This window comes from Bison bison, unplaced genomic scaffold (assembly GCF_000754665.1).
Source record: "Bison bison bison isolate TAMUID 2011002044 unplaced genomic scaffold, Bison_UMD1.0 scf7180017864495, whole genome shotgun sequence".
Taxonomy (NCBI): domain Eukaryota; kingdom Metazoa; phylum Chordata; class Mammalia; order Artiodactyla; family Bovidae; genus Bison; species Bison bison.
Genome location: NW_011495054.1, coordinates 9,126,305 through 9,152,260, shown reverse-complemented (window position 1 = coordinate 9,152,260; position 25,956 = coordinate 9,126,305). Strand labels below are relative to the sequence as shown.

At 50.9% G+C, this 25,956-nt stretch overlaps 1 protein-coding gene across 1 annotated transcript in view; it reads right to left on the bottom strand.

Moving 5' to 3' along the window:
- Positions 1-25,956, bottom strand: part of MYO18B (myosin XVIIIB) — a 232,628-nt gene that overhangs the window by 22,749 nt on the left and 183,923 nt on the right. The window contains exons 40-42 of the mRNA XM_010828851.1: positions 12,122-12,252; positions 1,638-1,685; positions 224-361 (exon numbers count right to left, since the gene is read on the bottom strand). Of these exons, the coding sequence (XP_010827153.1) occupies positions 224-361; positions 1,638-1,685; positions 12,122-12,252 (317 nt within the window). The remainder of the gene's footprint in view (positions 1-223; positions 362-1,637; positions 1,686-12,121; positions 12,253-25,956) is intronic.

The following is a 25,956-nucleotide window of genomic DNA, read 5'->3' as shown; positions in this document are numbered from 1 at the left end:
ACACACTTATACTTCCTGTTTCACAGATGAGGAAGTGAAGGCTCAGAGAGGGTAACTGGCCTGCCGTAAGTCATACAGCTAAGAAGCAGCAGGACCATACGTCAGATTGGACCGTGCATGTCCTTGTCTAGGACACAGGAAATCGAAGACTTAAACGGCAACATGGGAAGCCTGGGATTCCTTGAACTACTGGTCACCCAGAGGCAGCAGGGGATACTCTTACCTGGGGCTGAGGATACGGCTGCTGATGGCTGACTGTCGAGAGGGGGTCCTTGCGGTGTCTGTGGCCAGGGACAGAGTACAACTCAACCAAGACTGCAGACTGCCCTCCGGCTGGGAGCTGAGGGTGGAGACGTTATCTCTAGAACCAGAATGCAAGATGTTGTCAACACGACGACAACCACAGTCACAGCAATAACTAGATATTCACCCCTCAGCGTGAGCCAGGCGTGGTGCTAAGTGCTGAACATGCCTCACTTTACCAGTGCTCACAATACCATCCCTGAGAGGTGGGAGCCAGCACTGTACCTGTGACACAGATGAGAGTAGGGATCTGGGGAGGCCAGTGTGGGTCCTAACCAAGGTCACCTAGTTAGTCAGGGAGGAAGCTGGGATGCAAACCCTGGTCCCTCCAATTCCAATGCTCATGTTAAAAACCATTGCTATTCCTTGGGAAGAGAAGTAATATAGATGCCAAGGTATTTTCCAATTGTGGAGTAAAATTTGGCATTGGATTTCAGACCAAATATGTTCATGGAATCTATCAGTTGTGAGGGTCTTAAGTGCTTGCCTACCTTAGCTGGAATGTCTCTGTGGACGAGACTTAATTGTACACCCCATTTCTGAAAGCAGCACAGGGAGAGGCCGTGGGGGCCTGCCACTGATGTGGGTGTTGAATGACTATTTCACTTCCTGGTTGATACGGTCACTCATTTACGATATATAATAAATATACATATTCACAAATTTTGTTTGTTTATAGAACACTCTGCGCCATGGGAAGGAGCTATAAACATGAACTCAACATTGACCCTGTCTTCAAGAGCCCACTTGAGCAGAGTAGACATCTATATAAATAACCATAAAATCAAGAAGAAAACTATCAGTGCAGTAGATGAAGGCCGACGGGTTCTAAGGAGGACAGAGAGGGAGCCCCGATTTGTTTCTTGGAGGCGTAAGGGAAGGAATGCAGTAGTGGCTGCTGGGCTACATCCTCTTTGACGGTTGGAGCTCGGCCACACAGGCCTGGAGAAGGGAGCGTCAGGTGGAGGGAACCGCACCCACACAGGTACGGAGGGCACGGGAGATACAGGAAGAGGAGTCCCAGGTGGAGGATAAGTCAGGACCAGAATGTGCAGGGCTCAAATGTCAGTCTAGAAACTCTTCTGAGGCAACTGACGTCTGTCCTTCTGACAGTGTCTGACGGGTGCGGTAAGTCAGAGGCTCCTCTTTGTCTACGAGAAGTCTATGGTTCAGTAGTATGTCCCCGGTGCTGGGTGTTATGACCATGGAGTCAGAGCTCCTGTGGACACTGCGGTGACTGTCCAGGTGGGTGTTCCTCCTGCACACTGGACACAGCCAGGGGCTCGTCTCTGGCTTCGGTGTCACTGGCTCAGTTCTATCCAGGGCTCACTTACATCTCTTTTCTGCCGCTGCCACCGCCGCAGTCCACCGCTGTCTGGACGCTAGGAGGAGGCACAAGAAACAGTCCGTTATTCTTGGGCTGCCAGGGCCTGGGGAAGAACACAGTCTTTGATGTTTTGAGTCCCGCCTCTGACCTTTGCTGCTGTGTGATCTTAGGCAAGTTCCTCATCTTCTCTGAGCCTCCTCAGCTCCTTTGTAAAATGTAGCTAATCACAGGCCTCTGCCCAAGCTCTGTGGAGCTGACCAAGTAAGATCACCCTTATGAACGTCTCAGCATGGTTCTTGGCAAATAAGCAGTGTTAATTAAAGGGTAGCAACCATTACCCTTGCTCCTGTTTTAGCACGACTAGTACTGCTATTAATAGCATCATAACTGTCAGTGGGTAAGGCACTGGCTTTATATCCTTTGTGACTGCTTGCCAATCAGACATGGGGCTGCGGCGGTCAGCTTTCTCAGTGCACTCTGGGAAACTCGGAAGCTAATTACAATGGTGGTTCTTCTTTAGGGAGAACTCTTGATTCAACAAACATGTTTTACACGTGATCCCACTAATCACCTTGCTAGTCTCCCTCGTGGAGCTGAGGAAGCTGACATCCCTGTCCAAGGTCACAGAGCTTTGAAACCCAGGTCTGTAAGAGCTACTCGGCTCATGCTCCTAGCCAGAGTGTAGTCACCCAGTGTACAGGTACAGACAGTCAAACCACAGACTTCTAACACGCGAGCCTGGCTTCTCAGGCCTGGACCCCCCAGCTTTGTTCTTCAGTGGAATCTGGGCAAGCCCTTCCCAGAAGCCCTGCTCACTTCTGAGAGGCCCCTGTAGCCTTGGTCCCTTCCCTCAAGGACCCGTCACTCTCCTGACTTCGACTAACACTGCTTCATCCCCATCAGACTGCAAGGGCCCTTCCCAGGCCAAGAACATAGCTTACTTGTCCCTCTGGCCCCACGGCTCAGGCCAGATTGGAAGGTCTCTTGGATGGTGTCTGGTGAATCCAATAGAAGAGGGGTCTGTAAATGACAGGCCACTGAATCTACATATCTGTTCTTATTAATAAAGCTTTATTGGAACATAGCCACCGCCACTCATTTGCATTTTATCTGGGACTGCTTTTGCTCCTCAATAGCAGAGTAGGGCAGCTACAACAGAGACCACACTGCCTGAGAAGCTGTAATATTTACTATCTGGCCTTTTAAAGAAAAATCTGCTGACTTCCTCAGTATAACGAAAAGCACCTTTTGTGAACCACGCTTTGAGAGGCAGAATAACGACCCCAAAGATGTCAACATCTCAATCTTTATCTCAGGAGTCTGTGACTGTGTTTCCTGAGGTGTTAAAAGGGGCATGCAGATGTGGTTAAGATCAAGGATCTTGAGACAGGCAGGCTGTCCTGCATTATCAGGGTGGGCCCCCTCTAATGACTCTGGTCCTTAAAAGCAGAGACCTTTCTCCAGGTTCGGTCACAGGGACTTGTGACTATGGAACAACAGTCAGAGATGCAACATTTCTGGCTCTGAGGATGGAAGGGGCCATGAGCCAAGGGATGTGGGTGTCTTCTGGAAGCTGGTGAGGAAATAGACTCTCCTCCAGAGACTCCAGAAGGAGCGGAGCCCTGCTGACACTCTGACTCTAGCCCAGGGAGACTCAGATTCCAGCCCTTTGTCTTGTCAAGGTCTTTGTTCTTGGCCAAGTCACTGGCCTGTCATGCCGGCGAACTTGCGTCTGTCACTTTGATGTGAGGCAGGGGCATTCCTGTGTTATGAAATTTGAGCTAATTTGCTATGACAGCAAGAGACAGAATGAAAGTATCTTTTCTAATGACCCTAAATCTTCTTGAGGATAATTTTTTTTTGATACAACTTTTTAACAAACTATTTAAAAATACTTCAGAACTTTAACTGAAGTGGTCTAAGTGAGTAGCGCCAGCTCTGTTCCCACTGGTGTCTGAGTCTCCTCTAAGGCTCTGTGCGCTGGGGCTGCGGAAGGAGCGCCAGGCTGGGAAGGACGGTGACTGAATCCTTGTGCCCTCCGTGTGGCCTCAGCCTTCTGTCCCGTCTGGGGTGACAGGCGTCCCCGTCTGTGAAATGAGGCTTCTGGACCAAGATGCTGAGGCCCTGTCTAGCTTGGACGCTTAAAGACCATGCACAATGGAGAGGTCCTAGACCAGGAGTCCTGGGCCTTTTATAAGCATCGTTTATGAGGACTGTGGGACTTCCACCTCCCCAGATGCACAAACACAGACTCGAATTTTAGTGCAGAATCTCTGGGTTCATGGTATGATCTCTAGAACTCATGCATGGACACCCCTCACTTGATCTACCCGTTCACAGACCCCAGATAAGGACGCTGGTTCCAGCTGACCAAAGGAGCTAGAATGTGGTAGGCGGGGGGCCTGGAAAGCAGAGGGAAGGGTTTGAGTGAATAGGGCTGCATCTTCTGAAATGCTCAGAGAAAGAAAAAAAACAACTGAAGAGCCCTGCAGTCCAACCCGTACAGTTCAAAATGGTGTGGCACTCCCCTTAGAAACAGAAGAACAAGGTTTCTTTTGCCCGAGAGCAGGGAGGAAGGGAAAAAACTGGCCACCGTGGGGCTGGAGGCCTGATGACTGAGAGGGAGGAGCTTCGGGCCCACTGTCCACCCGGGAGTCTGTGAGCCTGAGTAAGAGAGGCTGGGCCCAGAGATCCCGGTGGGTGCCTGGACAAGCGAACATCCCCATAACCCTGAGGGCGACTAGCCTTGAGCTCTGCAGCAGACAAGGTCTGGGCATCCAGGTGTACTTCCTCACCCACTTCAGTGGACTGAATACTGATCTTTACCTGCATCCTGCAAGGGAGCATCCTTAGAGCACAATAAACTAACCAAGGCACAGCACAACTGGACATCTCAAAGCGCGTCTCTAGTCTGGGGGAAGAGCCCTTTCAGAAGGAGGGCAGATTTAAACACTGAGTCCACCCACAGGGAACCCTCCTCTCTCACTCCAATCCGAGGATGGGTACACTCCATCCTAAGGCAGAATTTTCTATAGGCGTTTCCTTTGGTGTAATAGGGGGTTCTTCCTAACTAGAGAGTTTAAAACGCACTGACCCTTCCACGACATGAAGACAAAGTCTGACCTCAAGCTCATGAGGCAGACCCATGTCTGCCTGTTCCTGACCGTTCCTTCCGTCCTGACACAGGAGGGACTCAATGATGGTGGTGGTGATGATGGTGATGATTTTAATCTGCTGGGCAGGCAAGCAGAGGCCCAGGAAGGGCAGGCGACCTGTCCCTGGTCCTGATCTCCTTGGCAGTGCCACCAGCGTTGGTACATGATCTGTGGTCCCTGGTTTCTCCCTCATCTCCTGACACGTGCTCAGTGGTTCTTTCTCTTGCCTTGGTTCCTGTGACTTTTCAAGAGGAGCATGGGCCAGGCACTTGTGGACAGGTGGACTGCTGGTGAGCAACAGAAGTAATTAAACGTCTCCCATTGTATTCCCTTCCATGGAGCCTTTGCCAGACAGCTCTGGTCTGAATACAAACACTGCCTGGGAAGTGACGCACAGATGCACTGGCCCCATGTCACAGTGACAGACACAAGCTCACCAGGATGACAGGCCAGTAAACTTGGCAGAGAACCGAGACTTTGACAAGAGAAAGGGGAAAGATGGGGTATGTCTGACATGACAGCAGGGCTTGCTCACTGGAAGTGTGGGTGACGGGGTCAGCCTGGAATCAGATTACAGCCCCGTCACTTACTGTGTGAGCTGGGGCCAGTTTCCTGACTTGTCTAAGCTGCAGTTTCTTCGTCTGTACACTGGGGGTGATAATGGTTACCACCCTCAGAGGGTTGTGAGAACTATGCACGGAAGGCAGGTAGGCTGTGTAGCCTGGCACAAAGTCAGTCCTCAGGAAAGAGATGCCAGTAGCACGACGGTCAGTGTGTCCTGTGACGCCAGGGCGGATGAAGTGGTTTGGAGCCCTCATTCCCCAAGAAGCCCACTGGCTGGGTATCTGGACCTCCCCAGTGGTCCAGTGGTTAAGAATCTGCCTGCCAATGCAGGGGACATGGGCTCCATCCCTGGTCCGTGAAGGTTCCACACTCTGTGGGGGCAACTCAGCACCACAGTTACTGAGCCCACGCGCCTAGGCCCACGCTCCACAACGAGAGAGGTGGACGCAATGAGAAGCCTGCACGCCACAAAGAAGAGTAGCTCCCACTCACCGCACCTAGAGAGAGCCTACGCGCAGCAATGAACACCCAGCACCGTCAAAAATAAATTTAAGAAAGAAAGAAAGACCAGTGTCCTCCGTGGCATCATATGAGCCTGCGGTCCTGCACTAAGGCCCTGGGATGTAACTTGGAATGTCTCAGAATCATAGAGAAATGTTGTGAGCCTCTTCTAAGCAAAAGCAGGAGGTTAAGAGCTTTGTGGGAAGAGAAGGGTGGACGGGCCTCAAGCCTGCCCTACTTCACAGCAGGAACTCTTGCAGTCTGGCTAGAGCCTGGGCCCACTACTGAATAAGCCGAAGCGGGATGATGCCCTCGGTGGCAGCCGCAACCTTTGCTTAGGCCCAGATCTTTCTACTTCACTCACCGCAGCTCAAATTCGTCAAGTTAGCAGCATAGATGTTGGAAAATGTACAACTTACACTCAACACAGCACCAGAGGACACCTTTCCACAGCCTTCGTCTCAGATGGAGCCAGCTGGCGTGGAAACTCTTGGCTGACCTAGGGGTCAGGGGTCATCCACTGACCTTTCTGAACTCCCCACCAACCCCATCCCAAACTCCCAGCTGAGGTGATGACGCCACAGACCCTGGGCAAGAACAGATGGGGCTGTCGGCTGATGCACGAGTCATGAGCGTTCTCTGAGCCTGGGGGAACAGCTTAAAGTGTTCCTCCACTAATCTAAGGAGGCTGATGCCCTAGTCTAAGTTACAGCGCAAGGGCACCCGTGCTGGCGAGCATGCGCTGAAATGCTGCCGCACCGGCCTCCTGGCTTTCTGAGCACGTAGCCACGTTTCCAGCCTGGAAGGCCTGTTACACTCGGATCTAATTCCCAACATGGGGAAATGTGACTTTTCATAATTTGAACAAGTCTCTCAAAGAGCCTCACCTCCAGCTGAAGCATCGCTCTGTCTCTCTTCCAGGGTGGGTTTGAATCCTAATTGAGAGCTCAGTTCAGAGATGTACCTGGACCAATCCCTCAGGCTGCAATCAACACTGCCGTCCCCTGGCTATGAGGCAATTATGAGGGGCGTGCAGGGCGGAGCTGCGGGGGAAGAGCGCCTGCAGCACCCGGCTTGAGCGGGGCCCTGCTCTGGATGGCGGCTCTCCACCCCAGGGTCCCGCACACTTCTTTTTCTCGTTGATAACCAATTTAACTGTGCAGTGACCAGACAGCATGACTTGGATGGTCTTAAGAAGTGTTGAGCCTTCTTTCTGGGCGATTTTTCCAGTTTCCTCCCACGCCTACGTCATTACTGAAACCCACGCTCCATGGGAATTATAAGACAGAGAGGCCAAGGCAGCTGAGGATTAGGAGATGCTTCCCAGGAGGCATCCTGGGCTCAGGGAGGCTTCACAGGCTCGCAGCCCGCGCCCAGAGGGACCTGCGTGCGGTGCAGCTTTGCTGTGACTGCAGTGAAATTCCGAATCCATTCTGAACGAATGGGTATATCTTTCCTTTTCTCCTTTGCTTTTTGCGTCTCTTCTTTTCACAGCTATTTGTAAGGCCTCCTCAGACAACCGTTTTGCCTTTTTGCATTTCTTTTTCTTGGGGATGGTCTTGATCCCTGCCTCCTGTAAAATATCATGAACCTCTGTCCATAGTTCTTCAGGCACCCTATCAGATCTAATCCTTTGAATCTATTTCTCACTTCCACTGTATAATAGTAAAGGATTTGATTTAGGTCATACCTGAATGCTCTAGTGATTTTCCCTACTTTCTTCAATCTAGGTCTGATTTTGGGAATAAGGAGTTCATGATCTGAGCCATAGTCAGTTCCCGGTCTTGTTTTTGCAGACTGTATAGAGCTTCTCCATCTTTGGCTGCAAAGAATGTAATCAATCTGATTTCGGTATTGACAATCTGGTGATGGAAGAGGGTGTTTGCTATGACCAGTGCATTCTCTTGGCAAAACTCTGTTAGCCTTTGCCCTGCTTCATTCTGTACTCCAAGGCCAAATTTGCCTGTTACTCCAGGCATTTCTTGACTTCCTACTTTTGCATTCCAGTCCCCTATAACGAAAAGGACATCTTTTGGAGGTGTTAGTTCTAGAAGGTCTTGTAGGTCTTCCTAAAGCCATTCAACTTCAGCTTCTTCAGCATTACTGGTCAGGGCATAGACTTGGATTACTGTGATACAGAACAGTTTGCCTTGGAAACGAACAGAGATCATTCTGTTGTTTTTGTGACTGTATCCAAGTACTGCATTTTGGACTCTTGTTGACTATGATGGCTACTCCATGTCTTTCAAGGGATTCTTGCCCACAGTAGTAGATATAATGGTCATCTGAGTTAAAAGATATACCCATGTGAATGCAGAGTTCCAAAGAATAGCAAGGAGAGATAAGAAAGCCTTCCTCAGTGATCAATGCAGAGAAATAGAGGAAAACAATAGAATGGGAAAGACTAGAGATCTCTTCAAGAAAATTAGAGATACCAAGGGAATATTTCAAGCAAAGATGGGCAAAATAAAGGAAAGAAATGGTATGGACCTAACAGAAGCAGAAGATATTAAGAAGAGGTGGCAAGAATACACAGAAGACTGTACAAAAAAGATCTTCACGACCCAGATAATCATGATGGTGTGATCACTCACCTAGAGCCAGACATCCTGGAATGCAAAGTCAAGTGGGCCTTAGGAAACATCACTACAAACAAAGCTAGTGGAGGTGATGGAATTCCAGTTGAGCTATTTCAAATTCTGAAAGATGATGCTGTGAAGAAAGTGCTGCACTCAATATGTCAGCAAATTTGGAAAACTCAGCAGTGGCCACAGAACTGGAAAAGGTCAGTTTTCACTCCAATCCCAAAGAAAGGCAATGCCAAAGAATGCTCAAACTACCGCACAATTGCACTCATCTCACATGCTATCAAAGTAATGCTCAAAATTCTCCAAGCCAGCCTTCAACAGTATGTGAACCATGAACTTCCATATGTTCAAGGTGGATTTAGAAAAGGAACCAGATATCAAATTGCCGACATCTGCTGGATCATCAAAAAAGCAAGAGAGTTCTAGAAAAAAATCTACTTCTGCTTTATTAACTATGCCAAAGCCTTTAACTGTGTGGATCACACCAAACTGTGGAAAATTCTTAAAGAGATGGGAATACCAGACCACCTGACCTGCCTCCTGAGAAATCTGTGTGCAGGTCAGGAAGCAACAGAACTGGACATGGAACAACAGACTCTTTCCAAATCAGGAAAGGAGTATGTCAAGGCTGTATACTGTCACTCTGATAATTTAACTTATATGCAGAGTACATCATGAGAAACGCTGGGCTGGATGAAGCACAAGCTGGGATCAAGATTGCCAGGAGAAATATTAATAACCTCAGATATGCAGATGACACTACCCTTATGGTAGAAAGCAAAGAAGAACTAAAGAGCATCTGGATGAAAGTGAAAGAGGAGAGTGAAAAAGTTGGTTTAAAACTCAACATTCAGAACACTAAGATCATGGCATCTGGTCTCAAGACTTCATGGCAAATAGATGGGGAAACAATGGAAATAGTGAGAGACTTTATTTTGGGGGGCTCCAAAATCACTGCAGATGGTGACTGCAGCCATGAAATTAAAAGACGTTTGCTACTTGGAAGAAAAGTTATGACCAACCTAGACAACATATTAAAAAGCAGAGACATTACTTTGCCAACAAAAGTCCGTCTAGTCAAAGCTATGGTTTTTCCAGTAGTCACGTCATTGATGTTAGAGTTGGACTATAAAGAAAGCTGAGCGCCGAAGATTAATGCTTTTTAACTGTGGTGTTGAAGAAGACTCTTGAGAGTTCCTTGGCCTGCTAGGAGGTCCAACCAGTCCATCCTAAAGGAAATCAGTCCTGAATATTCATTGGAAGGACTGATGCTGAAGCTGAAACTCCAATACTTTGGCCACCTGATGCAAAGAGCTGACTCATTTGAAAAGACCCTGATGCTGGGAAAGACTGAAGGCAGGAGGAGAAGGGGACTACAGAGGATGAGATGGTTGGATGGCATCACCGAGTCAATGGACATGAGTTTGAGCAAGCTCTGGGAGTTAGTAATGAAAGGGAAGCCTGGTGTGCTGCAGTCCATGGGGTCACAAAGAGTTGGACACGACCGAGCGACTGAACTGAACTGATTCTGAACAAAAAGCCCCAGGTTCTCATTCCTCCGTGGACTCATGGGTTATGCTGCTGATCCTGCCTGGGGTCCTGGGGTGCTTCATGAGGACACAGTGGGCCACTTCAAAAGGCGAAGAAAGGTGGGAGAGAGGGAAGGAAGAAGAGCAGGAGACTTTTGCTCTTTCCCATTCATCTCACTTGGGCAGGCTGTTTACTTCCAGAACACTCCTTGTCGGCCCTGACTCACTTTTCTCCGGAGCTCCTGCCTCTGGCTCCTTCTTTCAGCCCGGGTTTCAGTTCAATTCTTCCTCTCAGAGAGGCCAGGTGTACCCCTGCTATTCATCAAAGCATCGTGTTCTCTGTCTTTGTAACTCCTACTGTAGTCTAGTGTTCCATTCACCAGTCTGCCCGCTGTACTCACGGGCAGGGACACACACACACACACACACACACACACACACGGAATGTGCACTCCACGGAGGCAGAGGCCTGTGCTCTCCTCCCTCTCTACTCCTCAGGAATTTAACTTCTGCCTGTCCCCGGGCAAGTTATTCAATCTCCCTGTGTCTCTAGGACAGAGACATGATGACAAGAAGCAAGCTGACTGAGACAAACGCCCAGCTCAGTGTGGCGTGGAACAGGTAGAGCTGATCACACGGATGAATGAATGAAACTGACGATGGCTGAGCCCCGCCAAGTACACGGGCCTGTGCCAGGGTCGGATTTTTTCACTTACTTCTTATTATCAACCCATCTTACAGATGAAGAGACTGAGGCTCAGAGAGGTTGAATAACTGGAGGAAAGTAAAAGTGTTAGGTCGCTCAGTCATGCCTGATTCTTTGCGACCCCAATGACTGTAGCCAACCAGGCCCCTTTGTCCAGGGCATTCTCCAGATAAGAACACAGGTGGTAGCTGGTAAGTTGTGTCGGACTCTTTAAACCCCATGGACTGTAGCCTGCCAGGCTCCATTGTCCATGGGACTCTCCAAGCAAGAATACTAGACTGGGTTGCCATTTCCTTCTCTAGGGGATCTTTCCCATCCAGGAATTGAACCCATGTCTCCTGCATCGCAGGCAGATTCTTTACCATCTGAGCCAGCTAGTTGACAAACTTAAACCCCTGGTTCAAGTTTGAAATGAATCCCCAGATCCCTGATTGGAAATCGGGCTGGATGAAAGGCAGCACCTGCGCCCTCCCCAGGCCACCCCCTCTTCCAGCTGCAAGTATCCCACGCACGGCCTGGGCTCATTCAGATCCAAGACGCCATTTTTTCACACCGGGGGTCCTGTGACCATCTCGCCCCTCACACTGTCCTGAACACAGGCTGTTTCACAGGTTGTTGTCCCTGGTTCCCTGTCACACCTGCCCAGCCTGTCCCTGTACCTCCAAGAACAGACTCTCTGCCTCTTTTCAGTCTTGTTATTTTTAGAACTTTTACTGTTTATTAGAAAAGCAATCTATTTCTGTGCAAGTAAAAATGGTTTAAAAGTTTTGCTCATTTGTAAAAACCTCCAATACTTGTATATACAGTCATTAATTCCCTTTATAATTAATGCAAAAGCTCTAGCATTTCTATTAATGGAGAAGCCAGCCCAAGCACGGAGTGGGTAGTATTGACGCCAGGGGTTTGTAATTACAGACGCTGGTCCTGTCATGACTCTAATAAAACTGGTGGGGGTGGGGGGACGGGGACCCTGAATGTGACCATGAGCTGGGAGGCTGCTGCAGGATCAGGATTTGCCATTTTACCAGCAATTTCACAGCTTTGCACATTAGTGGGCGTCATAGAAATCCTCAGGATATTGGCGTGGAAGCGATTTTCGCACAAACTGAGGATTTTTTAGATAAAGCCCTTCATTTAGAGGCCAGAACATGGTAAATCCACTGGGTCTGTATCACACTGATGTTGAAAATGAACACCTTCACGGGGGAGTCGGCAGAAGTCCGCCTCTGAGCAGCGGTCACCAGCCCAGGACCACAGCAAGGACGGTACCACCAGCGGGGAGCATCCCGCCTCTGCTCGCCTGAGCCAGCCAGTTATCCTCCCACCCACAGTGCGCCTGAATCCCCGGGCCCCCAGACTGGAGAGGGGAGCCCTGCCCGCTGAAGACCGCAGAGCCCCCAGGGCACAGCCCCCCGCCGTGCCCCGCCCCGCCTGCCCCTCGCAGGCACCTCTCTGTGTCGCTGTCACTGGATGCCACCTCCTCCAAGGCTGCCTGCAGGTCGGCGATCCGTCGGATGGACGTCTCCAGGTCAGTCTGCAGGGTCTGTCGTATTGCGGCGAGCTCCTCCACGTACTTCTCCTGGGGACAGAGACCACAGCACACGTTGGCCCTGGGCGAGACCCCCACTCACTCACGAGAGCTCTGGGGAGGAGCCTGGTGTTCACCGGGACCCTGTGACATGGTGGGTACCCACGAGGGGCTCTCCCTAAGGAAGGGCTCATGGAGCCTCAGACAGATGCTACAGATTTCAGAGGAGGAAATAGATGCCTCAGGAGCTCACACACACCAGAAATGCTAGACCCAGCCTGTGCGACCCCACACAGAACGCCCTAGATGGATGGCGGATGTAAGACTCAGTGATGTTTCCCAGGAGAGCTGCTGAGGCTGGTTCTGGAGGCTGAGTCCCGCCCTGGGGTGGATGTGGAGCAGGAGGTTGCGGGGAGGGCAGAAGAGCAGGTCCCTTTCAACTCTGCCACCCAGGCTCCCTCAGCCCTCCCGCTACCCTCAAAGGCAGCACGGGCAAAGACAGAAACCCCAGTGGGGCTCCCTCTGGAGCTGGCCAGCACCACTGATGTGTACTGAGACCTTTCCATGCCCAGCGCTTCGTTCAGCGTTTTGGGCTCCTGCCCTCACTCTCTGCGCACGAGCCTGGCACGCGGCTCTATCACTGTCCCCATTTCGCAGATGAAGAGCTGAGGCCTGGGGGAGGCCTGAATGGAACTTGAGCTGGAACTGAGGTGGGTGCAGCAGACTCCACCTGTGCTGATCCAGTTACTTTCCGCCCTAATCGGATTTTATCCAGACTCTCTGGAAAGCCTCTGACTGCCATGTGTAACGTTTTCCACACACGGCTCCCCGTTCGCACAATGACTGTTGGCTGAGGGTGAGTCTGCCCTCCAGGGGACGCTGTGTAGAGGCGTTGCTGGTTGTGACATGGAGGTCTGGTGGCCTCTCGCAGAGCAGAGGCCAAAGGTGCTGTCCAGCATCCTCAGTTCACAGAGCAGCCCCACCACTGAGGACCGATTACTTCACAAGAGTGTCACCAGCATCCAGCCTGAGAAACTCTGGGTTCAACCCAGAGACCCACCTTCTGGGAGCTAATCCTAGCGGGGGGAAGAGTCAAAAGGCAGAGCAGGGCTTCCCTCCTGGTCCAGAGGTTAAGACTCTGCCTGCCAACGCAGGGGACACGAGTTCGATTCCTGGTCTGGGAAGATCCCACACGCCACAGGGCAACTAAGCCCGTGTGTCACAACTACTGAGCCTGCGAGTCACGACTACTGAAGTCTGTGCACCTAGAGACTGCGCTCTGCAACCAGAGAGGCCACCGCAATTAGACGCTCATGCACTGCAACTAGAGAAAGCCAGTATGCAGCAGTGAAGACCCAGTGCAACCAACGATAAAATAAATAATAAACATTAAAAAGGGGGGGGGTGCAGAGCAAGGCCCTGGACCCGAGGACGCTTGGAATGGAGCTACTGATGGCACCAAGAGCCTGAGAGCCGCCCCGCCGCCCAGCCACGGGGACTGGTAGGGAAACCGCGATGCAGTGCGTCGCTCTGATGCTCAGACAGAAGCCAACACGAGCAATCAGGGTGGCGCCAGCGGGGAACCCTTAGCAAAATAATGTCAAGCAAGCAGAAAAGAACAGAAAATATGATGCCCAGGTCTCCATGCAAACAGCACACGTGCAGCTGGGAAAGCAGTGGAGAGCTGAGAATATTTACAGATAGGAGCAAAGGTGGGTGAGGGATAGGATTTTCCTTCAAGCTGCTCTTAGGTCAAGTTTCTTTTTGACTGTTGTCTTAGACAACAGGTATATATCAACTGATGAGAGCGTGAAGGGTGAAAATATAAGGACTCTGGGTCCATTTAAGTACGGCTCTCAGCTCCCCCTGAGACTCACCAACAGTACAGCCCTTCTCTGAGCCTGGGATGGCTTTTATTTTGCAGATGAGGAAACTGAGGCCAGGGAAGTCACTTGGGGCAGCAAGGGGAAAACCTCTGGTCTGCCTCGCTCACTGGCCAGTGATCTTTCTGGGGCTCTGTCTGCCTGCCCCTGGGAAAGCCAGCGAGGCCCAGGGCTCCCTTTGCAGGGACACATTCAGATCCCTGTAGCAGGCCAGCCAGTCCGTCCACGGTATTGTAAGTCTGTGCCTTTTCCCTGATTGTGTGTCTTTTTCAATTTGAGAGAGAGAGTGAGCAAAGACTGAGGAAGCCGAAGGGTCAAGCCCAGCTGACGAGGGAAGGGGCGGCGTGGAGAGGTGGGGGGTGCGCACAGGGGCTGGTGGAACACCAAGGCTGATTGAAACTGCCAGCTGTGAAATCCCCAGCTCGGTGCTGATGAGGTGAGAGGCGGTCTGAGGCTGGGGCCCCCAGGCAGGAGGCTGGCAGACTGTCAGAGGAAATAACACACTGTGGGGCGGTGAGGGGGTGCTTGTCAGCTCATTGAGACACCGGGAAGACGGCTGGGTGCACAATCCCAGGAGACTGCAGGGGCGTCGCCCGAGCTCAGCTCCTTGCTAGTGGGCCAGGATGACAGCGTCCCTGGGAGGCGAGGGGACGAGGCATCAGTGTGTTTCTAAGACACAGACATGCTACCCAACGGCCCCGTCAGGGCCATGCCAGGCATGTCAGGCATGCCAGGCACCTCAGGGCCATGCCAGGCACGTGGTGAATGTTCCTTTTAGAGATGAGGAGACTGAGCACCAGAGCAGCAAAAAGACCTGCCCACGGTCACATAGTCAAGAGACCACAAAGTCAGGCAGCCGGGTCTTGGGTTCTCAGGTGAGGCCCCTGTGCCATGTGAGCCAAGCGAGAGGAGCCCAGACGTCCCCTCCCAGTTGTGCTTGGGTGACCTCGGCCCATGCCAACATCATGCAGAGGAGGCCCTCCAACCTTGACCTGCAGGGGCCCTCCTGGAGGACAGGGACGGTGTAGGTGCTGGGTCTTAGGGATGGGGAGCTCTGGGCTGGGACTAAGCAGCTGAGCAGAGGAAATGGGGACCTGAGGTGGGTCCGATCTGCATTATCATGATCATGAAAGTAGGCTCTGGAGCCAGGATGCCTGGGTTCAAATCCAAGCTCTCCCACCCACAGGCTGTGTGACCTTCAGCGAGTTACTCAACCTCTCTGATCCCCATGGGTAAGATGGAGGCAGCAGTGGCCCCTGCACAGGGCTGCTGTGAGCACAGAATGAGCGTGGCAGAGAGGAAAGGCCTGGCCAGCAGAGGCGTTACTATCTTTTAGTTCTGAGAGAACAAGCAGCAACCGGGTGGGTGTCCCTGCAGCACTGAGGTGGTCCGCCAAGGTCACACAGAGAATAAGGAGGCTGGAATGCAGGCCTCTGAAAGCTTTTCACCATCTGCAGAGGAGAAGCAGGGGTGGAAAGCACGGGCAGCTTAAAGAGTGAGTTAGCTAGACAGCAAGAAGAGTCGAAGTTAGCTAGACAGCAAGGAGAGTCGAGAACAAGAAAACCATCCACAGACAGATGAGGCAGGTGGTTCCAGGGACCTGCCGCTACCCCCTCACTCTCCACCACACCCCTTGCCCTCTGGGCTCCACCCTCTGGGCTCCACCCTCCAATTTGCCTGGGGATGCACATCACGCTCTGGAGAAGGCAACAGCACTCCACTCCAGTACTCTTGCCTGGAGAATCCCATGGATGGAGGAGCCTGGTAGGCTGCAGTCCACGGGGTCGCTAGGAGTCAGACACGACCGAGCGACTTCACTTTTACTTTTCACTTTCATGCATTGGAGAAGGAAATGGCGACCCACTCCAGTGTTCTTGCCTGGAGAATCCCAGGGATGGGGGAACCTGGTGGGCTGCCATCCATGACTGAAGCGACTTAGCAGCAGCAACAGCAGCACATCACGCTCAGCAGAAACCTCCCAAGAAGACGGATTTGGGAAATTCAGAGTCTGTGTAATTAGCAATCAGCACACCTTTCCTGCTTCAGCTCAAAAACCAGGTAGTCCGCTGATTGCAGAGACCAAGTCATTAGGTGAAGTGGATGCGGCGGCCCCACCAGTTTTGGAGGCAGACAAAACAAGCCCATGCCAGAGACAGCTCGAGAGACACGGGAGGGGGGGCACCAGGAGAAGAGGGCATGAGGGAGGGCTGGGCCTTCTTCCACCTCCCCGACCAGCGATCGGTCAGGACTGCCGCTACACAAATGAGGTTGCGTTTTGAAGCCAAGGGTAAGCTTGTGGTCTTCTGTGTTTTTCTCTTTAGGGACATGGGGCAGGAAGAAGCTGGAGGAAAAACTAGGTTACAAAACGACTTAGACAGTAAGATGTATACAGCAGAAACCCGCTAACGAATAGCCCATGTCCATATTGCTCTGTAGCTGGAACACAGAGATGCGTGCCCGGTGGCTTCCGTCGCGTCTGACTCTTCGCGACCCTATGGACTGCAGCACGCCAGGTTCCTCTGTCCATGGGGTTCTCCAGGCAAGAACACTGGAGTGGGTTGCCATTTCCTCCTCCAGGGCATCTTCCCGACCTAGGGATTGAACCTGCTTTAGCAGGCTGGTTCTTTGCCACTAGCACCACCTGGGAGTGATACATACACTGTAATAGACATAAAACACTAACATAAAGTACATATTCATTATATATATGTAGGTATGTATATATGCATATTACATATCATTCGTTCAATAAACATTTTTTGAGCATGAACTATGTGCCAGCACTGATCCAGGTGCAGGAGATATAGACAAAATCCTAACTTCTACAGAGCATCATTCTTCTAGGGCCCTAATCTACCTGTATTGCTGAGTCTAGAACAGAGCAGGCAACTCAAGATGTCTTAGGACTGAGTGATGGTGTTACTGCATGACTGTAAGAGGTGAGTCAAGGAGGGACAGGGTGCTACTCCTTTAGCTGTACACAACACACACCATGCATACAGACATCACCAGACCACGTGGTATGCATATGTGCTGGCCACCCTTGCATCATGTGAGAGACTCATCAACTCTTGTTAAACGCCCAAGCTGCTCCCCCTGGAACACGCTGTGTGTAGCTGCTCATGTAGGGAGCAGTTCATACAATAATTAGTGGCTGCAATTAACATCGTCTCCTCTTGTGAGGTTCAATTAGAGGCTAATATTTAAAACCATCGTTTGCTTCCTCTTCCCAGGGCATCTCCACCTTCATAGGCCCCTCTTCTGTCTGCAGACACACGGGACTCTCATATGTCACTTTCTGCGGCTCTGGAGGTTGCCTTGTTCACCTTCGGAGGTATCCCACAAGGCTTCCCAAAGTTAATTTTACCTAGTTTATAGCATGGGCTTCCCTGGTGACTCAGATGGTAAAGAATCTGCCTGCAGTGCAGGAAACCTGGATTCGATCCTGGGTTGAGAAGATCCCCTGGGGAAGGGCATGGCAACCCACTCTAGTATTCCCGGCTGGAGAATCCCATGGACAGAGGAGCCTGGTGGGCTACAGTCCATGGGGTCACAGAGTTGGACATGACTGAGCAACTGAGCACAGCACAGCGCAGTTTATAGTACAGAGCAGACTATCTGGAAACATCCCCAAGCCCTGATGAGAAATCATCTCGTTATTCGGTTTTGATGTGCTAAAGACAAATAGAAACTTTATTTACAGAGCCTGGTGTTAAGAAAATTATACACACATACATAAGCTGTAGAAATATATACAAATGCATGTTTACATAACGCATGCATATAGTATATGAAAACATAAATATATAAAAATGTGTATATGTGTGAATGTGTGTGCACATGTGTATTTATAGATACACACACAAGTATTCCCAGTCTGACACACAGCATGTAGTTAACAAGTATCTGTGAATAAGTAATAAATGAACCCATTTATTTCTGTCTCTCACATGGGCAGGCATGGCGCTAAGTGTCTGAAAAACCTTCTCTCACATCATCTTTATAAGAACCCTAGGAGTCATATACAATAGAAACCCATAAAAAGTAACCCGAGAATACTACCACAAAGTCCCAGTGGAATTACTGCCTCTGTGGGGTGAGGTATGAGGAACCACAGTTTCACTTAACTTGTGCAAAGGCCACGTGCCTGGGAGGAGGGCCCCGAGAGTAGTGTCCTGGCGAGAGCTCCCAAGCCATGATGGCAATGGAGTGAGCACTGGCAGGAAGTGCTCAGTCCCACTCTGAGAAAGAGCTGGGGCACCCCTTAGAAAACCCCAAATGACGCGTCAGATTCCCTTATTTAAGACTGAGGGTGGTGGTCCAGTGGTTCAGAATCCGCCTTCCAATGCAGGGGACGTGGGTTCGATCCCTGGTTGGGGAACTAAGCTCCCACCTGCCACTGGGCAACTAAGCCCATGTGCCACGACTAACGAAGCCCCGTGTACCACAGCTACTGAGCCCGCATGCTCTAGAGCCCACCCTCCGCAACAGGAGAGGCTCATGCAAGGCTGAAAAGGAGCCCAAGTTACCCCTGGAAGCAGGCCTAGGGAGAAGCTGGTTGTCACTAGGCAATACCCTCTCTTCAAAACAGTCCTGCAAGTTTTTTTACTGTATTTTAATGATGCGACAGACACAGAGTGACTCGTCAGAGATCCCAAAGTCACCCAGCTGGACAGTGACGCACAGGTTCAAGCTCAGGCCTGCCTGTTTCCAAAGGGGCAGGAAATTATCTCACAAGCCGTCCCGTCCCTTTTCTTTGCCTGCGGCAGGCACGTCTAATGCATCGCAGGCAACGTGGGGCCCGAGTCCACTCTCTGAACCGCCCAGCTAAGTGCTTCTCCCCAGGGCTGCCCTCTGCTCCGTCTGCCAGCATCAACTGGAACTGCCAACCCTGCCAACACTTCAAATAACCTCAATCGTCCTGGAAACGCCTCCTGAATCCTCAAAAAAGAAACTTATTATTAGTTGGTTGGGGTAGGGGGTATTTCTCCTTGAAACTGATGGGTGCTCTATGGGACCGAGGGAAGCTGAAGCCCACCACACCTAGGGAGCCGCCCTGGTGGGCGGGGAGGGGGAGATGCCAACGCTACCACCGTGGGAGCAGCGGGAGAAGCACTGGCCTTAGGACAAGGTGAACCTAAAGCGCCGTGTGACTGCTCAAGAGCCACCAACCCTTTCTGACTTCCAGGCTCTCATCTGTAAAAATGACAGTATTATTCCACAATAAACAGTATTGTGAGGAACAAGTGAAATAGTGTAAAACTGCGTACAGCTCGTATACCTAATACTGTGGCTCGTACTTGATACGTAACAAATGCTCCCGTTTCCTTCTTTCCAAGTGAAGACTTTGAAAATATGAAACCTTCAGGGACTGTATAGGGAGGATAGCCTCATTTTTCAGAAAATGAATTCTATGAACATGATGCTTTTTTTGTTGAAGTCAGAAGGATTTAATGTAATGCCTCCAAGGAAGCCTGTATCAGTCAGGAAGATAGAAATCACTCTAAATCATTCAACCAGAGGAATTTAATATAGGGAATTGGTTTTCCAGGTGATGGGGAAGATGAGAAGCCAGAAGAGATTAGCAACAGCAGGAAGGTACCGCTCACCCAGGGCTGGAAGGAAAAGGCAAGAAGTCAGGCAAGGGCAGGGCTGCCCAGTGGGCGCTGCTGTCAGGGAGGAGGGTCCCTCACGGGACACGGGCTTACAGAGGCTGAGCTGCGGCCAGGCCTGCCCCCCTCCTCAAGGCAGTGTGAGAGAGGGAGAACACCTTGGTTCTTCTCCTCCCCTTCCCTTTCTATTGTCTGCCACTGCCTTCCACTGGCTGAACCTACCAGAAGGCAAGCCGGGAAAACAGCTTCCTGTGGTTCAGAGCAGAGAAGGGGCGAGAATGAATCTGAGAAGACACAGGAGAATTACCGGTACAGAGCACGAAAGCATCTGGGCTACATCCCAGGCTTCGTTATTAAAGACAGACAAGGGTGTTTTCAGTCTGTAAAAAAAAAAAAAACTCATCCAACTGTATACTTTTGCGATTTGCACACTTCTCTACTTGCATATTTCAAGGACGACACTGCAATAAATCCAGAATTATGAGTGCCAAGTGTTACAACCAAATGCTAGATTACAACCTCCAGTCTGCGTCAGTTATTTATTGCTACATAACAAATTGCCTCAACACCTAGTCGTTCTGAAATATCAAATATCATTCATTATCTCTCATGGTTTTCTGTGGGCCAGGATTTCAGAGGTGGCTTATCTATGTGGTTCTGATTCATGGTCTAAGGGAGGATGAATAAGGCCCCTAAAGATGCCCACATCCTAATCCCCAAAACATGTGAATATGTTGGATCTGGATGGCAAGGGGAATTTTGCAGATGTCACTAAATCAAAAATCTTGAGATGAGGGATTATCCTGGATTCTGTGGATATTCTGGGTGGGCCCTAATTGTAACCAAAAGGGTCCTTATATAAGGGAGGCAAGGGGGGTCCTTGGGGAAGAAACCAGCGATGTAATGATGGAATCCCTGATCGGAGTGATGCAGCCAGGAACCAAGAAATGCTGGCTGCCCCTACAAGCTGGAGGATGCAAGGAGCGGGTCATTCCCTGGGGCTTCTAGAAGGAGCTAGGCCTCTTTTCACCTTGACTTAAACCCCGTGAGACTCATTTTGGACTTCTGACCTTATCATTAACAGAGAATAAACGGTGTCATTTTAAAACTATGAAGTTTGTAGTAATTTGCTGCAACGGTGATGAGAAACTCATACAGGTTTTATCATGATGTTCTAGTGAAGATGTGAGCCAGGGCTACGCTGGTCTGAAGACCTCCCTGAAGCTGGAGAGTCCTTCCCAAGAAAGTTCACCGACAAGGCTAACAGCTGGAGGCCTCAGCCATGAGGGCTCCGCTGAGCTGCTTGAGTGTCCGCATGATGTGGTGGCTGCTGGGTTTACCAGAGCAAGTGATCCAAGGGAGAGCAAGGCAAACACCCAAGACCTTTCAGAACCCAAAGGGACAATCTACTGGTCACACGAGCCAACTCTGACACAACATGGAGGAGGCTGAGACATCCCCTGTGGTTCAGCAGCTAAGACTCCACGCTCCCAGTGCAGGGGGCCCAGGTTCCATCCCTGCTCAGGGAACTAGATCCCGCATGCCACAGCTCAGAGTATGAGTACTGCACTAAAAAAAGGCCCTGCATGCTGCACCTAAAGACGCCATGTGCTGCAAAGAGGCTCAAAGGCCCCGTGTACCACAGCTAGGATCCGGTGCAGCCAAATAATACATAAACACTTAAAAGAAAAAGATGGAGGAGGCTACACAGGGGTATGGACTCAGAGCTGGGGACCACTGAGAGCCCTCCCAGAAGCTGGTTCCCACAGCAACACGGACATTTCTTCACACACAGGCCTCATCTCGATTGACTCTCCCATTCTCAGAGGAAAACCCTGTAGGGATCCTGAAATTCTTCTCGGAACAGAGAAGAACAATCTATAAGAACAGAATCTTATAGATTCTGTTGTCTTCCCCCCTGCCCCAAGATATGTAGAAATCCTAATCTCCAGTGGCTCAGAATGCAACTGGACATGGAGACAAGGTCTTCACAGAGGCAATTCAGTTAAAACAAGGTCATGAGAATGGGTCTCACCCAGTGGCTGTGTCCTGACAAGAGGAGGGAGATCTGGAAAAGGAGATGGTCACAAAGAAAGGGGAGATGAAGTGAACACTCAGAGGACGAGCACTGCATGGAGACAGAAGGTTGGAGGGACCCACTTAGCATCGTAGGAACATCAAAGGTTGCCAGCAAACTGCCAGGTCAAAGGCACGACACAGTCTCTCCTCTGGCACCTTCAGGGAAGCAAGGCCCTGTGAACATGCTAATTTCAGACTTCTCATGTCCAGGACATGAGACAACATGCTGTTGTTTCACCAAGCTACCTGGTTTGTGGTACTGGGCTACGGCAAACCTAACAAACTAACGTTGTGGGATCTTTCTTTCTTTTTGTTTTTGAGACACAATTTCCTTTCTTTTCTGGTTCTAATAGGGTTCACTGAAGAGAATTTAGAAAATATATTAAAAAAAAAAAAAAAAACTAAAAATTGCCCCTGGGACTTCCCTGGTAATCCAGTGGTTGAGATCCACTGCAGGGGGTGCAAGTTCAATCCGTGACCAAAATATAGAAGAAAAATGCCCTTAAGTCTGTTACCTGGGGGACAATCCTTCTTAATGACTGTGTTGCCATATTTCCATTCTGTGTTCACTTCTACAGGTGTGTACAGACACATCTATCTGATGTACAATTGGGTAAAAGAGTTTTATAGTAAAGGCAGAATGGAGTTACACAAGCAGGGGACCTTGGTGCCTGCCCACCCCCCCGCCACAAGCTGCCCATCAGGACCCTCCATCAGTCTCCAGGCAGAATAGAGCATGGGGCTCTGGGCACCTGCTTGCCGTCTTCCCTTCCCTTCTCTTGTTTCTGGTTGATTGTTTTAAAATGCCCCCAGCTGTTGCCCAGGAGTCTTAATCGCTTTCTGGAAAGTTTGTATTTTAGGTGACATGAGCTGTTCACAATCCAGGAGATAGAGAGCCGGGCTGTAGACAGTCGCAGGTGCACTCACTACGCACACCCAAGCAGCACGCTAACATCTGTGGAAACGTCCATCACACAGCAGGGGCCCAGGCTGAGCTCAGGGCAGGACGCCACCTGGCCAAGGTTGCTGGGCCCCAGGGCAGCAGAAGCAGAAGCAGAACTTGAGCCGGTCCCACCCAGGTCGACTCACCATCAGCAAGCATTCCTCTCTCCTTTCTCTGTTCTCACACTTTGGATAAAGCCACTTTTCGCCTAAACCCCAGCTGCAGCTACTTGAGTTATAACAGCGCCATGAGCTGGGGCTGCAATCTGAGAAGGGGGCTCTGTACTTCATTCTTTGGGTCCCATGTTTCCCCAACAGGTGGGGCATGGCAGGAGGCACAGTTTCCCTGGGAGGGCAGGGGACCCTCCCACACAGAAGGGGGGTGTGGCTGAGGGTCTCTGGGGCTGGCAGGATGGGATGGGGGAGGGCAGCGTGATCAGGCTTGGAGACACCGGCAGGCAACTCTGTCGTGCGTCTTAGGGTCACAAGGTTTGCCAATAAAACTTCTCTAAAGTTCCGTACAGTTCTAACTGCTCAGCCCTCCCAGCCCTAGACGCACCCCCAGCCTGTGACTTCTCCTACAGCATCTTCAGGAAGGGGCACAGAACTGTCACCGGAGTCCCACCCTCTCGAGGCTGACACCCGGGGGGCCCTCACAAAGCCCGCTGCTGCAGACAGGCATCCTGACCTGGGCTGAACTCCAAACACCCTGCTCCCCACTTCCGAGAGCCACCCACCCACTGCCTCCTGAAAAAAGCCAACAAGTTTTGTCATTTTTTCTGCTCCAACGCAAATATGACATATCTGTGCCACCCGATTTTCCTGACAGACGAATAATTATATCAACGTAATTAAGTCTCAGATGGAGAAATTCTCTGTATGGAGTACACCGACACTGTGCTTCCCGCATCAGAGAGCCATTGTTCCAGGCAGTAATTATCAGGCCACCTTTGACATGGCTTATTTCAATTTAAATGGAAATGAAGCTCATAGATCTCCCCAGCCCACGACCCCACGTGACTGCAGAAATGGAGAGATCGGACTTTGAAACTTCTCAACCGGCCTTTGGGATTTCCATCCAAAGACGTTGAAGTGTGAGAACGACTTATTACTATGTATCCCCAGGCCCTCCTCTGAGCCTCAAGAATCTCATCAACACAGTGGGCTGGTCTCTGCTTCCTTCCCCTGCTCTCCATCCCCTCGTAAATTCAGTGTCCATCACCATCTCCTGAGGCTTCTCATCGTCTTAAACTGGCTCTTCTTTCTTCAGTCCAGCCCCCTCGCCAATCCATATTCCACACAGCATCTAGGGGAGAATCTTTTTTAATCTGATCAAGTCGTCTCCTGCTTAAGAGCCTCAGTGCTTCTTCACTTCCCCCAGTCCAGACTGTGCAGTTGAGCCGAGCAAGCCTTCCAGAGTCTTTCTCTCAACCCACCTTCCAAGGTTCCTCTCCTTTCAATGCCCACGCTCTGCACCCACACACCAGTAATCACCACAGTCTTCACCAGCACCCAGTCGTGCTGTGCCCTTTCACACCTCTGTGCCTTCACACCTGCCATTCCTCCACCTGGAACGTGCTGCTCTGCTCTGACAAGCGAACTCCTATTCATCCTTCAAGACCCATTCCACAGCCACCTCTTCTGGATGACCTCTCTGGCTCTCCTCGGTAGAATCAGTCACTTTCATCTCTGGGCACTGGGACAAGTCCCTGGGTTAAACACACACCCCACAAGACTGTAATAAATTTCTAATTTCCTGTTATATTGAGCTCCTTTGAGTAGGGCTGTACTCAGCCTAATATCCCAAATGCCTAAAGCAGTACCTGGAGCTTAGAAGCCATCCCATAAATGCTTCAGCTTTGAATTCTCCCAGCTCTACGCTGACAGTGGGGCAGTAGGCAGTCTTATCACCGTGGGTCCTCAACTGACACAAACAAGTGCTTGCTACCCAGCCCCACCGCTTCTAGCATGACTGTGGGCGGTCTGTCCCCCACCTCCCTGACCCTCAGTCTCCTCATCTGTGAAGTGGGAGTGCTGACTGCATCGCCGCGCTGTAGGTCTAGCTGAGGATTCATAGATGGAAGTGCTTGAAACGTTGCATAAAACATAGAAAGTTTTATGCTCAATGAACATCATCCCTCTTTCCTGCTCATCATCCCTCTTTCCTGCTCATCATCCCTCTTTCCTGCTCTCAGACAGAACCGTTACTGCCAGTGTGCCAACCCCTTAGGGGAAGTTCGGTCTCGTCCCTGTCAGCACCCAGAGGCGTCCAGAACATCCCAGGAGAGACCTGGCCAGGGACTGCCGACACTGCCTACAGATCCAGAAGTTGGAAGACAGGCTGGGAGTAAAGTCACCCAAGCCAACAGTCACCAAAACACGGGACCACATCCCACTAGCTGTGCCAGGCAGGCACGGCCTGCAAGGGTCAGCACAGGGGAGAGACTGAGCCCCACCCGGGCCTCGAGACCTGGCAACAGGCGCCGCCTCCGCACTGGCTCCCCAGGCACCAAAGAGCACACCCTCGAGTCTGCCCCCTCAACCTCATGGGAGGCGGCAATTCAGTTCCTGCCTGATCTTCCACACAGAGCACTGGAGGCTCGGCCCACGTTCAGGTGCTCTGTAAACTGAGAAGAGCTGGGTGCATCCGAAACGTTATCACACTGTTTCCTCCTTCAGATCTTTTTTCAGACGCATCTGACGGCTTCATCGTGACCAAAGCCCAGGGTGACATTCTCAACAAACCAAAATAGCATCACGAATGAACTGTGGTTGAGTGGGGAAAGCAATTCCCGCCCCTCTCCCTAGGTAAATCAACCCTCATCAATAGTCTTGTATTATTAGATACCGTCTCCCCAAGAATTGATCAGGAAGAACCTGGACCAGAGTTATTGGTATTGGCAATCAATGCTGGATTCTGGCCCTCCCTGGGCTTGGACCAGAGTCAATGCCGTCTGGCCGAGGAACAGATGGAGGTCGGGGAGCTACTGTCAGAGAAAACGGCATGGGCAATACAAACAGCAAAAGGCACAGATCAACCCTGGGCAGCCAGGCGACAATGACTGGAGCTTAACGTAGTCGTTTCTAGACTTGACTGACTTCCATCTGCTGAGGCAAGAGCATGTGACAGAGACCCCAACACCCTGGGCTCGATTCAGAGTAGAGGAAAGAGACCCAGACACCCTGGGCTCGATTCAGAGTAGGGGAAGGCTCCACCCGCCGACTGGGAAACGGACGTT